This window comes from Poecilia latipinna, unplaced genomic scaffold, assembly GCF_001443285.1.
Source record: "Poecilia latipinna isolate Pla-1442-1.1 unplaced genomic scaffold, P_latipinna-1.0 Scaffold1694, whole genome shotgun sequence".
In the NCBI taxonomy this organism is placed as follows: Eukaryota; Metazoa; Chordata; class Actinopteri; order Cyprinodontiformes; family Poeciliidae; genus Poecilia; species Poecilia latipinna.
Genome location: NW_015114310.1, coordinates 30,766 through 45,927, shown reverse-complemented (window position 1 = coordinate 45,927; position 15,162 = coordinate 30,766). Strand labels below are relative to the sequence as shown.

The following is a 15,162-nucleotide window of genomic DNA, read 5'->3' as shown; positions in this document are numbered from 1 at the left end:
TATAATTTGTTCTGGTGCGTCTGCCTATTTCTTGCATTTCTGCAAGTCTTGAGCAGTTCATTTCAAACGATTTGGCATCTTCAACAAAAGCATACAGCGTCACACTTTCTAGTTCTTGCTGTACTCGCGTAACAACTAGTGACATATTTACTTACTTAAGTTCTTCGGCCAATCAGAGCGCCTTTTTGGTTATTTTTCCATCCAATGACAGAGCTGCATAACGGAAATAGCCGAGAGAGTCCGGACATTTCCGAAGGACCCGTTAGCTTGGTGCGTCAGTTTAAAAAGTGGGCTGTGACCGCGGACCCGTTTGTTTCTGAAGTGGGAAGTGGGCTTATTCTATCGTAAGGAGCACAGACATGAGACAAGTCAGGATGCTTTGCGTTGTCTTGGCGCTGCTCGTTACTCAATGCGCCGCCGTCGTAAGGTAAATAATGTTTCTCACTTGGTTAGCCAACAACTTATTAGGTTGAGGAATGCGCGTGCGACTTTTAAGTTGTTGAAGTGCAAAATTGGACGCGCGCGTGTCCAGTTCCTCTACAGCCAGAGTTATTGATTATTTAGTTTATTCAAAAAAATGTAAAAGGTAGCTAGTTGTATTTTAAAGCTTGCTTACGAGGAGGAGCGACGGACACGGAAGCGTGTTTTTAGCCCCGTGATGCTCATGCGTCTCCGCGTCTTAATCCAATAAACATGTCGTTCCAGAGTTCCGCTGTATAAAACCAGAAGCCTCCGCCGCCTCATGAGCGACAATGGGAGGACTGTGGAGGAACTTCGGGCTCTGGCCAAGAGTGTCGGCTCTCCGGACAGCTCTCCGTCCCCCAAGCTGCCTGTGGAGAGGCTGACCAACTTCATGGATGTACGTCCACCTGCAGAGCGCCTCGGTTCAGATTTAAATGGCGGCCAAGTTAAACATCATGCTTCATCACATATTTTTTACAACTCTAATATTGACTCAGGCTATCATTTGGCTACTGTTTTACATGAATACCTTCAGTGCTTGCCCCATTTTCTGTAAAACAAAAAGCAAAAAAAAACGATCACCCTTTGACTAGAAATTAATTTATCTAAGCAAATATTTGATTGCAAAACTCCTAATACCAACTTTAGGATGAGTTTACTCTTTGATCTCACTTTACACGAAACTAAACTGGACTTGCAATGAAACGGGAAGTTTGCATAACCATAGAAGTGTTTATTGTGACCTAATATTCCTAACTCTAGTGGTGCTCTTTAGAGTTTCAGGCTGTCCAGGTCACAGCTACATGCTTTAAAAAAAGTATTCATACCTCTTGATCTTTGTCACAATTTTCCTCATGTTAAAACCACAAACTCCAATGTGTTTTTATTGAGCTTTATTGTGATAGAACAGGGGTTTCCCAACGTGATTTCTCAACAGCCAGCTTCTGCTTGTTCTAGCCGTTTCCCAGCCAGTGGCGGTTCTTTCTTCATTATGCCCCCTGGTATTACAAGTAAAAGGAAGTCAGGATGTCTTTCACTGACTGCAAACTCACCTGGATCCCCTCCCCGTTTCTAATGGCAAAAACTCCCTCTGGATCCAGTACAGTCCAGTATATGTTCTCAGCATATGATCAGATTCTGCAGGAGTCTGGCAGTGAAGCATTCATTTGGATCAGGAAAGGAGAAATATCTGCTCTTAGGCCTTCAAAGAACAGCGAGATTCATGTCAAAGTGACTGTTTATTTACCTTTGTGACTTCTAAAGATCGTTTTGGATTTATTTATTTAAAATGCAAAGAGCATCACTGATGAGCATGAGCAAAACCAGCTAGTTTGCATGTGCAGATTGATTTGAATATTCAAAATAAGACGTAAAATAGATGATGCAACACTCTCGTCAGACTGACATTAAGACCAATAACATCTGATTCAGTCGAATCACACAACGGGGCAAAACACAAAAACAGGAGTTAACAGCTCAGATCATGAAATTGTTCTGTTTTGTGGATATCGGAATAAAGGGGGAATCAAATTAAAAATGCACGCAGACTTTTAGTTTTTACCAGACTTTGAAATGAATCCTGTGATTCAAGTTGGAACAAAATGAATTTTGTGATCTGTAATATGACAAAATGTGAAAAAGCCTTTTTTTTTTATTTTATTTCCTTATTTATTGTTTTAGGCCCAATACTATGGCGTCATCAGCATCGGCACCCCTCCGCAGAACTTCTCCGTCCTGTTTGACACCGGCTCCTCCAACCTCTGGGTCCCGTCCATCCACTGCGCTTTCTTCGATCTGGCCTGCTGTGAGTTCGCCTTCCAACTGCAACCTTTTAATTAAGTCGCTTTACACAGAGAGTTCAAATTCAAAACAGTTTGAAACTGAAGCCTTTTGCAACATAACCAGTTTCTGGTTTTAGTGGTTAGCAATGGCTTTTTTGTAACTTTCATAATAATAAACCATCTTTTTTTCTTTTTTTTTTTCTTTACTTTTCCACCCAGGGGTTCATCGCCGTTACAACTCCCAAAAGTCGAGCACGTACGTGAAGAACGGGACAGAGTTTGCCATCCGGTACGGCAGAGGCAGCTTGTCTGGCTTTATCAGTGAGGACACCGTCTCGGTGAGTTTAGAAAACAAATCACTCGACCTTTAAAGCTGCATTCAATGATCCCCCTGTGTCAGTTTGAATTTGATCCCGTCGCTTGCAGGTTGCGGGTTTGTCCGTGCCCAGTCAGCAGTTTGGCGAAGCGGTGAAGCAGCCTGGCATCACCTTCGCCGTCGCGCGGTTCGACGGCGTCTTGGGCATGGCGTACCCGTCCATATCGGTGGCTAAAGTCACCCCAGTGTTCGACACAGCCATGGCGGCCAAGCTGCTGCCACAGAACATTTTCTCCGTCTACATCAGCAGGTGGGTTTAAGAAAAATTACGTTTTACAAATGATGGGTTTTGGGTTTTAGTTTCACTGCGACACAGAAGAAACCGCTGCGAGGTTTTGGTTTAAGTTTGTTGGGTAATCTGTTGCAAAACCGTTTGCATTGAGAAAATCCTTCTGTTGAAACGGGTTTGAACCCTCAGGGACCCGAAAGCAGCAGTGGGAGGAGAGCTGATGCTGGGTGGGACCGACCCGCAGTACTACACCGGAGCCCTACACTACGTCAACGTGACAAGAAAGGCCTACTGGCAGATCGACATGAACAGGTGAGGCGCCGCTGCTTTGAGGAACTGGGATAAATTTGAGGAAGTTTCAACACGTTATTTTAATCTGTTTGACTGCATAAAAGTGACATTTATTGGTGTTTTTTAACACCAATTCACACGAGTAGTTTTTAATCTGTGGTTCTTCTAACCTCCCAGAGTTGACGTGGGGAACCAGCTGACGCTCTGCAAAGACGGTTGCCAGGCAATTGTCGACACGGGAACGTCTCTAATCGTGGGTCCTGCTGCAGAGGTCAGAGCGCTGAACAAAGCCATCGGCGCTCTGCCTCTGCTGATGGGAGAGGTAAAAGTCGTACATCTTGAAAGTGTTGCGTCTTTTGTTGCGTCAACTTCAGCATGCACGTTTTCCCTCTCTAGTACATGATTGACTGCAAGAAGATCCCAACGCTTCCTGTCGTCTCATTCAACATCGGAGGGAAGATGTTCAACTTAACCGGGGAGGATTATGTCATGAAGGTATTTATGTAGAGGAGGTATTTTATTCACTTGTCCCTGAAGGAAATCCACAGGAGTGACTTCATGTCGTTTTTCCTCCTAGTAGTGATCTTACAAATAAGAAAAGTACATCAGTCTGACTGGATTATTTTACATTGAATAAGTTTCTTTAGAGCACAGATTTTTGATGCCTTTATTTTGTTTGTGAAAACACTAAAAGTAGTATTTTCAAACATTCAACGTCAGGAAAAACGATAAATGAGCCACTCAAACTTGGACTGATTGTTACACTAAAGGAGCGGATACCAAAATACAAAATGCATTTTTGAGTACTTTTAAAAAATCACATTTCAAAGGGGCATCAGATCATCAGAAACCTTTATTCATTGCAAAATAAACAAATTAATAACAATTCCAACCATTAAGGATAAATTACATTAATTGATGAGCTGTAATTGCATTCTGTGTAGAAAGGAACTATATTAATGCATTTAAAAATAGAGAATCACAATAATTGCACTTCATTTTAAGGTGGACAGATTATTAGAAATGTGATATTATTTGTTCTGCCAAGAGGAGCTTCACTCGGCATGTTTGTTGCACGTTGCACTCAAAGCCTGAACAATCTATTATTCATTCAAACTGTTTTCTCAGAAGAGTCAGTTCTAAGAAAAATATTAAAAAATCACTGGCTGGAATTGGTTTGTATTCAGGGTCTACCGATGTACGATAAAAAACATCGTTTGAGAGAACAAACTCTCATAAAAAATTAAATTCAAAGAGCATCGTTTACTATTCAAAGGAATCTAAAATGGTTTCCTGTCTCTAAAAGTGAACACAACCTGTGAAAAAGCTCATATGTGTGTGAAGTCAGATACAGTTCAGTATCTAGTTTTACTTTGGATCAACATTATCTTTTTCTTTTGCTCTTTTTTTTTATTTATTTTGTTTGTATTTCCTTTCAGTTCCTGTAAAGCACTTTGTATTGCCTTGGTGCTGAAAATGTGCTATATAAATAAAATTACCTTTACCTTAAATTATTCCAACGTCATGGGCACCAGTGTAAAATAATCTTTTATTCTTTTTCTCCTTCCCCTTTGTTGCAGGAGTCTCAGATGGGCGTGTCCATCTGTCTGTCTGGGTTCATGGGCATGGACATCCCGCCGCCGGCCGGGCCGCTTTGGATCCTGGGAGACGTGTTCATTGGGAAGTACTACACCGTGTTTGACAGGAACGAGGACCGAGTCGGGTTTGCACCCGCCAAATAGGAGTCTCCCATTTTATCTATTTTATTTAAATTTTTTCTGTCTCCTATTCTAACACATAGGAAACAGATAAAGTTTCTTTTCAATGTCTAATAAAGACTTTCAAGGAAAAATAATCAGCTGATTTAAAAAATACAGCAAGAAATGCTACAGTTCACCGTTTTCCAAAGATTCAGCTTTAATGGCTAGAAAATTCAGCATGTTGACGTGAATTGACACGTCTACTTGTTGCACTTATGTGTGAAACTTTACGTTGTCCTGGTATATTTTCAAACCTTGGATTTCATTTTCTCTGCTTAAAATCTTTTTTTTTTTTTTTTTTTAATTCTAGTTAAATTAAAATCCTATTCTGTGTGAGTTTTTCAAAGCTGAATAAAAACATTGAATTCTTTGTATTGCTTTCATTACACTGACTTCAAATCATGTCCTTAGAAAAACGCAGAGACCGTCTCCGATCATTTCAACGTTTATTGACGTATACAAAGTGCTCCAATGTTTAAAAAGAACTCATGGGTTTTGGGGTTACATGCATCACAGCGTACGGCTGCCCTCCGCTCAGAAGAAGCGACCGGTTTTGGGTTTTATTTTCGGACGTGGCATGGCGACGCCTCACTTTAGCACAGTAGTAACGTACAGCATGAATTAATATGCAGAGGAAGACTCATCATATGCACAGAAAACTCTACACTCTGACCAAAGCACTTGATAATGCACAGATATGTACCGTTCTATGTTGACCTGAATCAGTGAAAATAAATATTCAGCTCTCTTTTTTTGGTTACAAATGTTTAATAAATACAAAAATATTCACTTGTTTTCTTTTGTCATGATTAAATAAATCGATCAATGTACACGATATGAACAGGATTACATGTGTGGAGATGAGGTGATGTTTCAACTTTATCCTAAGGCTAAGAGTGAAAACAGAACAACTAGATGTGTGACTAACTCTACTTGAGTCTGGCAGCTGTTCCTACTTATCTTTAATTTGGAATAAACTTTTATATTCTGGGAGCGAATCACTGATTTCTGAGCAAATGAACACAATCTTTGGCTAAAAAACAAAAGGAAAGCTGCCTTGCAAAAGTATTAATACTCCATTTAAAGTTTTCCTATGAGTAAAACTAAACTAATACTGCGCTGCATGTCAACCCCATCTCTAAGCGGTGGCAGCAGCATGCTGTGGGGACAGAGGAGAAGAGAACCAGTTAGAAACTGCACTGACCTGAGATCAGGTTGGAGGTTCACCTTCCAGCTGCCAGAGCGACAGTGGAATGCTTTAGTTCAATGAGCATCAATGGCCTAGTCAAAGTCCAGACCAAAATAAGCTCATCTGTGGAAAATCTGGATGTTACGCAGATGCTCTCCATCCATCCTGACTGAGCTTAAGATACTTTGCAAAGAAAATTGACACAAATCTCCAAAGCTGACGGCTGCATTAACATTTTCTTACTGTGGTAGAAAACAAATATGTGACTTTTGTCTAATTTGTGCATCAGGGTTCCAATACAGTCTTTAGAAGTATGGCATAAAGCATAACTGGGTATTGAAACGTAAGTTTATTAATCTGGTAAAAGACAGACACTTTTCTGAGAAAATTGGGTTAAAATTGACTTTTAGCTTTCATTTTGCAACATAAAAACAAAACTCACTGAAAATAATTCAACTCAACTGTTTGAACTTTTGGACCTTCTTAAAACTTATGACACAAAGGTGTCACAAGTTGGTCTGATTAAGATGCTAAAGATAGTTCTGACACTAACTTTTTTTATTCTCACCAAATAAAGCTTAAAAGATCCCAAGCTGTGACTTATGACGACGGGAATTCAAAAGGTCTGTCTCTGTTTGTCCCGACGCAAAAACATAACAAAAAAGCCAAAATGGAGGAGAAAAAAAAAAAGCCGCCAACCAAGTTTAAATATCTGTGCTCAAATGTTGAAAATAAAGACAGAAAATTTTGGAAAGGGAAAATTTACCAGAACCCTGTGAAATAAAGTGACGGCCATATTAGTTCCGTTCCACTTCAGATCCTACAGCGTTGATTTAACGGTTTGTTTAGCGAGACGCTGTACCTGCAGGCCTGTGTTAAGATCCTGATCATGACCTAAGATTAGCACCTGGAAACTATTGTTCAACACAAAGATCAGACGGGCAGAAGCAGCTTACCGACTGCAGGTTAATAATGGATCCCTCCTGGTCCTTTTAGCCGTAGCGACACAGACCTGCACCTTAATCCAATCTAACGTCTGGCTGCTTAACACAACACTGCCTGGATCCTTTACATGAATCTGCATTTACACACGCCTAAAGGCATCAGAATGAACAAAGTGCTCCAAACTGAAACTGGAGCAGCTTCTGCAGCCTATCTGGTAGTTTATGGGTTATCTTAAATTTGCTACAAAGATTTAGGCTCCAAATGAACGAACCAGACGGGGTTAAAATATTTTCTGATAATTTGTGTCCACATCCACGTCCAAGCAATTACAGAATAAAACTCCTTTTTATTCCAACAAACAAAGAGCAGCTTTTTGTTTTATCCTCACCGGCAACAAATCGGGCATTTCCTGCTCGCCTTATATGGTCGTCCTGTTTCACCTCCAGTTAGAATCTCAACTAAACTTTTACCACTTTCTACATCGCGCTGGGACCACGACGTTCAAAAGTTTTTGCACAGTGTCACACAAAAGTCACAACAATTGAACCTTTTTTCACATTTTGTCACAAGTGAACACGCGAGGGAGAACAAATGTTTCAGCCAGAAGTTGAAGCAGTTTGGCGTAAATGAGTTCAGCCATCTTTGTTTTGATGCCACTGAAGTAAATAAATAAATAAATAAATTCATACTGCTGCTGTCACTAGATTAAATTACAAACAGGTCTGAGTCTATTTTACTAATGCACTGGATTTTATTTGAAGATTTTAGAGTAAGTGGGGCAGAAAACAAATGCACGCCACACTTTTCAGATCCTGAACCACTTTGTTTGGGTCGATAAATTTGACTCAAATAGATAAAAGTTTATGGTTGTAAGCTGACAAAATGTGAAAAAAAAAATTAAAGTGGTGTGAATACTTTTGCAAGGTACCATAGTGTGAAATACGTTAATCAGCCACTGTATTAATGAAATTTAAATGTGCAGAAATTTGATTCTTACATCGTTTTATTTTTAAGAACGCCGAGTCGTTGAGGCTGATCAGGATTTTATTACACATTGGCTTGCCATACAACACTTAACATTACATTCAATCCTTTGAAACTAAATTAAAAACAGATTGGTAACAGTTGCCATAGTAACTGCAAATGGAGGTCAAAGGAGCCCAAATAAAGCTGAATTTGTGCATTCCTCTTTCTACACGACAGGAAGTTAAAGACCTCAGAGGTGATCTGAGCACAACAGGCTAAACTTCATTAATACAATGGCTTTGAGGCGAGTCCAACACTGCGTCATGGTTACTCACTGATGGTTTTTTAGAGGTAACAAGAACAAAAAGAGGTGATTTGTTTTCCATGCAGGGTTTTTTCTTCTGGAGCTTCATCACGACTGAAGAATATTTGACCCCCAAAAATAATAAAAAAGAAAAAAAAAAAAACTGACGTTGGCTTCTAATTTGTTGCTTGTTGGAGTCGTTTCACGGCTCCGCAGCAGTTCTCAGCAGCTGCTCTGGATCTGACAGGGCGCAGTAGAGCGTGTACCCCAGCTCGTCCACTTCCTGCTCCGTCAGCTCGCAGAACAAGTTAACTTTGGGGTTGAGGGCGCACGGCAGCCTCCCGGCCTCCAAGTGTCCCACCAGCGCTCGCAGCAGCTGCAGGAAGCGGTCGGCCAGCGCCTCCCGCGTCCAGTCGCCTTCCTTCTCGCTCAGCAGCAGGATGGCGTTGGTGAGCTGGCTGGAGTTGAGGCGGTGGAGAGCCGGGTTGAGCTTGCACGCCGCCTTCGCCGCCTTGAGGCAGGCGTACCGGCAGCCGCCGTCCTCCTGGTCCAGCGCCCGGAGGCGCGCCGTCTCGGCCACGCGGAAGCTCTGCCGCCACAAGTTCTCATGGCGCTCGGCGGCGAGCCGGTGTGGCTTGGCGATCAGCGACGTTCCGTCCTCCATCACCAGCAGAGGCAGGAAGTCCACGTACAGCCTGCGGTCCGTCTCGTACTGGACCTCCAGGGTGAGCGTCTCCGAGGGAACCACGGGGCGGATGATGTAGTCGAGGACGCTGCCGATGGCGGGCCAGTTGATGGAGCCGGCGACGAGCTTGTCGAAGACCTCCAGGACCGATTTGGGGGAGAGGTAGCCGCCGACCATGCAGCGGTCCCAGTAGCTGCTGCTGCGAGGGAAGTACTCCAGGTTCTCCCTGCGGACGAGCCAGAACCCCGGGATGTTCATGATGGTGTCCTCGCCGGGGATGGACGACCACAGGTTCTTCTCCAACACGAGAGGCACCATCAGCTGGGCGTGGTCGGCCGTCACCACCTGCAGGATTGGAACATTTTAATTCAAAATCCCAGATTAAAATTTGCATTTGTTTCCCGCTGCATGATCCAAACCGCTGGCTTGTTTGTGCTTGAGCTGACGAAATAAAAACTTGTGGATTATTCTTAAACTGCACAGCGACAGAGTGGCACATCTACAAGTAAATACTACTTGTTAGGAGACCTATTTTCCTAGATACTGTTATAATTCTCTTTAATGAATAGTAATTGTCATAATTTAGTGTAATGGTTGAAGGTGTATTAAGGCCATTATAGATTTAAAAAAGGGAGAGAATTTTCTCTATAAACCTCAGAAGTTTTTAGATTAATCTTGGAAATATTTGATCTTGAAAACCTGAAAATTTGTGACAAAAAATCTTAAATTAATCTCTTAAGCTTTAAAAGTCAAAAATGTTCGGCTTTTGAAATCTTTCAGAGTTTCAAAAGTCTAAACTTTTTGAAACCCAGAATATTTCAGGTTTTTTTCTAGAAAATTTCTAATAATAATCTCAAATTTCTTGAGTTTTTTTGCTTTTGTTTTTTTTAGCAGAAATGTACTCATTTTTTATTACGGGACTGTTAGCTACTTCACCATCAACGTGTCTCCTGGTGGACTCACCACAGGCAAAAAAAAAAAAGACCTACTCTTATAATCATCACATATTTTACGAGATCAGCCAAAGGTATTATCAGAATGTACAAGACTATATCCTGTGTTTGTGAGAAACACAAATTTATTACTCTTTTTTTCCCCCAGCAGCAGTCTAGCAAAATATGGTTCAAGCATTTTTGTCGTTATTTCTTGTTATTCTTTTTAAATCATATACTATTTTTACGATTACAAAGACAAACAAAAAAAAAAAAAGTAGTAAAATACACTTTCTGCAAGTGTTTGTTTCAACACACTTGCAAATTAGCTGACGGTACGGGTCGCGCTTCCGGAACCGGTCGAGCAGCAACGGCGCTCACCTGCAGGTCGTCATAGAGACTGCCGCTGAGGTACATCTCTCTGAGTGGCATGTCAGGCAGCTTGGCGTGAAGGAAGACCCGCAGCTCGGCGCAGATGTCCAGCGCCGCCCTCCTGGCCGTGGCCTGCTCCTCGGCGGGGATGTTGACCCTGGTCTGGTAAAAGTCCCACAGACGCTCCTGCAGGGAGAGGCGCATGCGGGCCTGCATCAGGCTGGACTGGGTGGCGCCGCTTCCTCCCACCGCGGAGCGACCTGCGGCTCTGCGCAGGCAGTCTGAGGAGACGACGGAGACGCTTTTGTTAAGAATGCAGCAGAACTTTGAGGGAGGAAGAGGGAAGCAAACTTCAGAGCTGAGGGATGGATACTGTTCTTCGCAAAAGTCATCAAGTCCCTTCAACAAATGTAAAGTTTTTAACAAATAATCTGAACTTTCTGACAGTGCAACCAGCTGCCTCCAGACGTCAATTAGTGAATAAAAACTGACTTAATCCATTAATAAAATAATCATCAACTAATTTGGTAATCAATTCGTGTAGAGTACAAACGCAAAAAAGAAGCAATATGCTGAAAGAAAAACATAATCAGAGCAGGAACTAAGCTGAAACTGTACAAAAAATATTTATAACGTGTTTCAAGTATTTTTTAAAGTGCATCCTTTGCTACAAAAGATTAAGTGTTCACTAGAGCAATCCAGTCCAACTGAGAATCTGCACACTTGAAAATGTCACAACTACATTTTATATTATGTTGGTCCATCACATAAAATACAAAATAAATACTTTAATGTTTGTTGTTTGGTAACAAAATGGAATAAAGTTCAAAGGGATATGAAGGATTTTGCAAAGCGCTACTTTTGCGTTATCAAGAGTTGGCAAACAACAACACTAAACCTAAAAGCAATAAATTACTGAGGGTGATCCTATAGGTGGTTTTATTATCAGGAACCTAAAAACATCAGGAAATCATCAGCTACGGAAAGACAGAAGGTCCAAACCCACTGTAAAGAAAGAGTAACAATCCTCCAAGGAAGCCGTCTGTCGACAGATGAAGAAAAGAAAAAAAAAAACACCTGGCTGATTGTCTTTTTCACAAAATTAAATACTGCATGACACAGGGAAAAAAAAACCCACATCTGAAAATAGAACAATGCCGTCAGAGTGACAGAAGAACATCCGCCTCACCTGGTTCAAAAGAGCAAGAGGTCGTGGGCAGAGACTGCAGGGAGCGGCTAACTGTGGACTTCATGTCGTGGTTGAGAACTCGTGGAGACGAGCCCACCCAGGCCGGCTCTTCCCAGCTTCTCTTCCCCGTCTGCTGCATCTTGGTGGGGCTGGTGGGGGCACTTATGGTCCGGTCATACATCTGCACAAACAACAGGTCACGCCTCCAGGAGGGAAGTATGGGGGGGAAAACAAAAAAAAAAAAAAAAAAAAAAGACTGGGATTGTCAGACTTACTCTTTTGACAGCGAGGGTCGCGATGCCCAGCATGGCTGCCCCGCCCACACCCAGAACGAGTTTGGCATTGGAAAGCATGAAGTCGATAGCGGTCCCGATCCCGTTGTCATCTTTCTTCCCCTTGCGGTCTCCGTTCACGCCCGCCATCCTGCCACCGAGAGCATACAAACCTGATCATAACAACAGAATGAAGGCAGAAGAAGAAGAAGCAGAAGAAGAAGAAGAAGCTATTGTTCCACTGTCAAGCGGTTATAATAAAAAAAAAACATGTTTGGTAATTAAAACAAGCATTCTTTGTTGACGCTACCTGAGAGATGCAGATCCTGACGACCTCTTGACCCCACCACCGGGTGTTCCCTTCCCCTCCCCCCGCCCTACATAAGCCCGCCCAGCCTGCTGTTGAGAAAGAACTGGCCCCTCTTCAGTGCTTCCTCCTTATCCTCGGGTACGGTCAGGGCCTGGCAGCGCCGAAACTCACGGGCCACGGCCCGGCGGTAGTAGTTCCGGTCGGTGTACTGAAGGTGACGCCCTGCGCGGAGCAGCGCCCTGTACAGCTCCAGCACAGCACCGCGGGACCAGCTGCCCATCAGGAAACACACATGGATAGGGTGGTGACCCTAGACGCTGAGTGAAAAGGACAACAATCAGGCTGAGGCAACGCTGAGCGAAAAACGTCTAAATATTGCTCAGAAGTGGAAGAAAAAAATATATATATTTCACCCTGAACCAGAGAGAACCAGGAGCTCCTTGTAAGATTCCTCAGAAAATCAAAGCCAGGAAACTTTTAAAGAGAACATTAGCAAGACCTGAATGTAGCAGGTGCAGTTTTTGCATGAAAACAATAAAGCACAATGAAGAAAACAAGCTGAAGCCTGTTTTAAGTTGCCTGTCGCAATAAACACTTAATTGCATAATAAATTTAAATTAGCTTGATAATTTACATTTTGAGAATTTATATTTTTTGAAGGAGAATTTCAGGGTTTCCCACCAGAGCATTATAAGCCTGGCGGGCCACCAGGCTTTACTTGCCTCCCCACCAGGCTAAGCGTTGTTGGCTTATTTTAAATTATTTTTTTTATATGCACCAGTGACATTAAGAGTAAAGACTGGTTAAGCTAGTTTTATAAAACATAATTAATCTTTAGCAGACATTTATCTTGTTAAACAGATAACTGCATTTGATTATACACAACCTACATAAAGATGACTTATTTAATCCACTTCTGTATTTTCTGTTGATCTTTTATTTCCAGTTCCAGTCTTAAGTGTTCTGTACAAAGTTAAAGTTTATTAGTCTCAGATTATTATTCTATTATCAATATATTACTTGAAAACGGTCTGGAAAAAAAACATAATAAACAGGGACAATTTATAGTCCAGAAAAATATGTAATTTTCACAAGTCTACCTGCAGAGGTTTAGGACAAATCAAAGAAAAGCTTGGAGACTGCTGTCGATTCTCGCATAATGAGATCAAAATTAAACTCTCTGGATGTCATGATGCACAAATTGTTTGGAAAAACAACATTAACAAACAGAAAACTTTGGAGGTGGGACTGTTCAGTGTAAGCTACTGGCAGATTTATTGTCAGGAAACTGATAAATTTTTGATATAAATCAAAGGATGAGATAAGTGTGAACTTTTCCAACTGGACAGCAATCTTGAACAGACAACATAAACCTGCATGAACGACCCACTCAGTCGCCTGATTTTAATCCAATTGAAAATCTATTTAAGAGCTGAAGATCACAGTTCAAAGAGATTGCCTGATCCTTCAACTTCTACAGATAGTTGGGGCATCATCAAAATGAGTTTATTTATACAGGACATACCTTGAACCTGTCATCAACAAAACAGGCTACTTCTACTCCCTTTAATATTACACATAACCCTTTTTTTAAATATATATTTGTTGGTGTAACAATAGCTGGAGATGGAAGAAAAACATTAGAACATTCAATAAACATTCATAAAGTATGCTATTCTGCTTCTTCGCTCACAAAACAAAGAAATTAGCCATATTTAATATGAATGTATGAACTTCTCTGAATATACAAAGGTAAACGAATAAACCTGCCTTCATGAAAAGTGGACCTTAGGAATAACTTTATACAAAAATAATAAATTAAAAGTTATGAAGCTCTCAATTCACCACACAAGCATATCCACATGCTCCTTCTTCGGGTTTGTTAATCTTTAACTAGTTGCAAAACATGCATGGCCGCCCGGACGTTGACAACATTTAATCACAACCTGTTCTTGTCCTTCGTTGCCTCAGCTTTGTTTTGGTCCCTACCTGAAGCTGAATCGCTGATATTGGCCGAGTAAATCTCCCGGTGGCATTAAAGAGAATAGAAAATGGCTGGTCAGGTCCACCAGAAAGTCACACACCTCCTCACTAGCTTATTAGCTTACCTCGGTAAGCAGCCGTGTGGCGCTGACCTTAGTTTAAGCCCGGTTTAAAGACACGTCGCGTTCAGTACGAGACCGAAACGACGTCTAATAGCAGCGACACAACGATAAAGCAAATAAAAAACAAAAGTTAACCTACGTTTCAGAAAACAGGAGTCAGAAAAGTGTCTTCAGGAGGAGGCTGGTGTCTCTTGTAGCCGGGGGTCACATACGGTGGTGACAACAGGAAGTACGTCAGTACAGAACTACTACATCCGGTTTACATGCGGCTTTTTTATGTCAAAAAAAATGTCTCGCAGCTATGCTCTGCCCATGAAGTAATCAACAGAAGGTCATAACATTTTGTTTTCCTTTTTTGTATATTTTTAATTAATTGTATTTTATTTTCCAACTCCATACTGCTTTTATATTATGTCACTTTTTGTACCGTTTATATTTCAACAAATTTTCTAGATTACTTTTTAAATTTCCCCTGCTTAGAGTTGCTTGTGACTGGTTTTTAATATGCCTTTTCAATTTAGTAAATTCCCCTCTTTCAATGTAAAAAAAAAAAAAAAATTTATATATATATATATATATATATATATATATATATATATATATATATATATATATATATATATATATATAAATATATATATATATATATATATATACAATGTGTCCGACGTTTTGTTGTGTTGCAACCACACTTATTCATGTATTTTTATTGGAATTTTATATAATAGACCAAACCAAAGTAAACGTGGAAGCATAAGAATACATGATTATTTTTTTAACAAAAAATCTGAACAGTAGGATGTGCACTTGTTTTCAGCAACCCTTGTTAAAAAAACAAAACAAACAAACAAACAAACAAACAAAACAACTTTGTAGGACTATGTTTCAGTGTTCAATTCTCAAATGTTTTGCCATCTCTTCAATGCTTTATTTCAGTTTTGCTCTGTACTCAGCATCTTACTCAGACATTGGTAACATTTCAATAGAATAAAAC

The 15,162-nt window shown here is 41.0% G+C and overlaps 2 protein-coding genes across 6 annotated transcripts; one reads left to right on the top strand and one right to left on the bottom strand.

Moving 5' to 3' along the window:
- The first annotated feature begins 231 nt into the window (after positions 1-231).
- napsa (napsin A aspartic peptidase) lies at positions 232-5,267 on the top strand. Its single transcript, XM_015060225.1, has 9 exons — positions 232-427; positions 706-859; positions 2,143-2,266; positions 2,463-2,581; positions 2,670-2,869; positions 3,038-3,160; positions 3,317-3,461; positions 3,536-3,634; positions 4,720-5,267. The coding sequence occupies exons 1-9, from the start codon at positions 360-362 to the stop codon at positions 4,879-4,881; spliced, it is 1,194 nt and encodes a 397-aa protein (XP_014915711.1). The 5' UTR covers positions 232-359; the 3' UTR covers positions 4,882-5,267.
- mief1 (mitochondrial elongation factor 1) lies at positions 5,050-14,407 on the bottom strand. 5 transcript variants are annotated; one of them, XM_015060224.1, is made up of 8 exons: positions 14,308-14,407; positions 12,064-12,380; positions 11,757-11,926; positions 11,482-11,662; positions 10,302-10,573; positions 8,609-9,333; positions 5,681-5,688; positions 5,050-5,135 (listed from the first exon to the last, which is right to left on the bottom strand). In XM_015060224.1, exons 3-8 carry the CDS (start codon positions 11,901-11,903, stop codon positions 5,113-5,115), a joined length of 1,356 nt encoding a protein of 451 aa, XP_014915710.1. In that variant the 5' UTR covers positions 11,904-11,926; positions 12,064-12,380; positions 14,308-14,407; the 3' UTR covers positions 5,050-5,112. The 5 variants fall into 5 exon arrangements, with proteins under 5 accessions (XP_014915710.1, XP_014915705.1, XP_014915706.1 ...); XM_015060219.1 differs by lacking the exon at positions 5,050-5,135 and having other exon boundaries at positions 5,333-9,333; XM_015060220.1 differs by lacking the exon at positions 5,050-5,135 and having other exon boundaries at positions 5,333-9,333; positions 11,757-11,904.
- Positions 14,408-15,162: the final 755 nt, after the last annotated feature.

Bases quoted from the DNA above. Each gene is read 5' to 3' on its own strand.
- napsa (XM_015060225.1), top strand. From the start codon at position 360: ATGAGACAAGTCAGGATGCTTTGCGTTGTCTTGGCGCTGCTCGTTACT. The intron at 2,267-2,462 runs GTGAGTTCGCCT...TTTTCCACCCAG, and splicing joins TTTCTTCGATCTGGCCTGCT to GGGTTCATCGCCGTTACAAC. The intron at 2,582-2,669 runs GTGAGTTTAGAA...CGTCGCTTGCAG, and splicing joins TCAGTGAGGACACCGTCTCG to GTTGCGGGTTTGTCCGTGCC.
- mief1 (XM_015060219.1), bottom strand. From the start codon at position 11,903: ATGGCGGGCGTGAACGGAGACCGCAAGGGGAAGAAAGATGACAACGGG. The intron at 11,663-11,756 runs GTAAGTCTGACA...TTGTTTGTGCAG, and splicing joins CGACCCTCGCTGTCAAAAGA to ATGTATGACCGGACCATAAG. The intron at 10,574-11,481 runs GTGAGGCGGATG...TCGTCTCCTCAG, and splicing joins CTCTTGCTCTTTTGAACCAG to ACTGCCTGCGCAGAGCCGCA.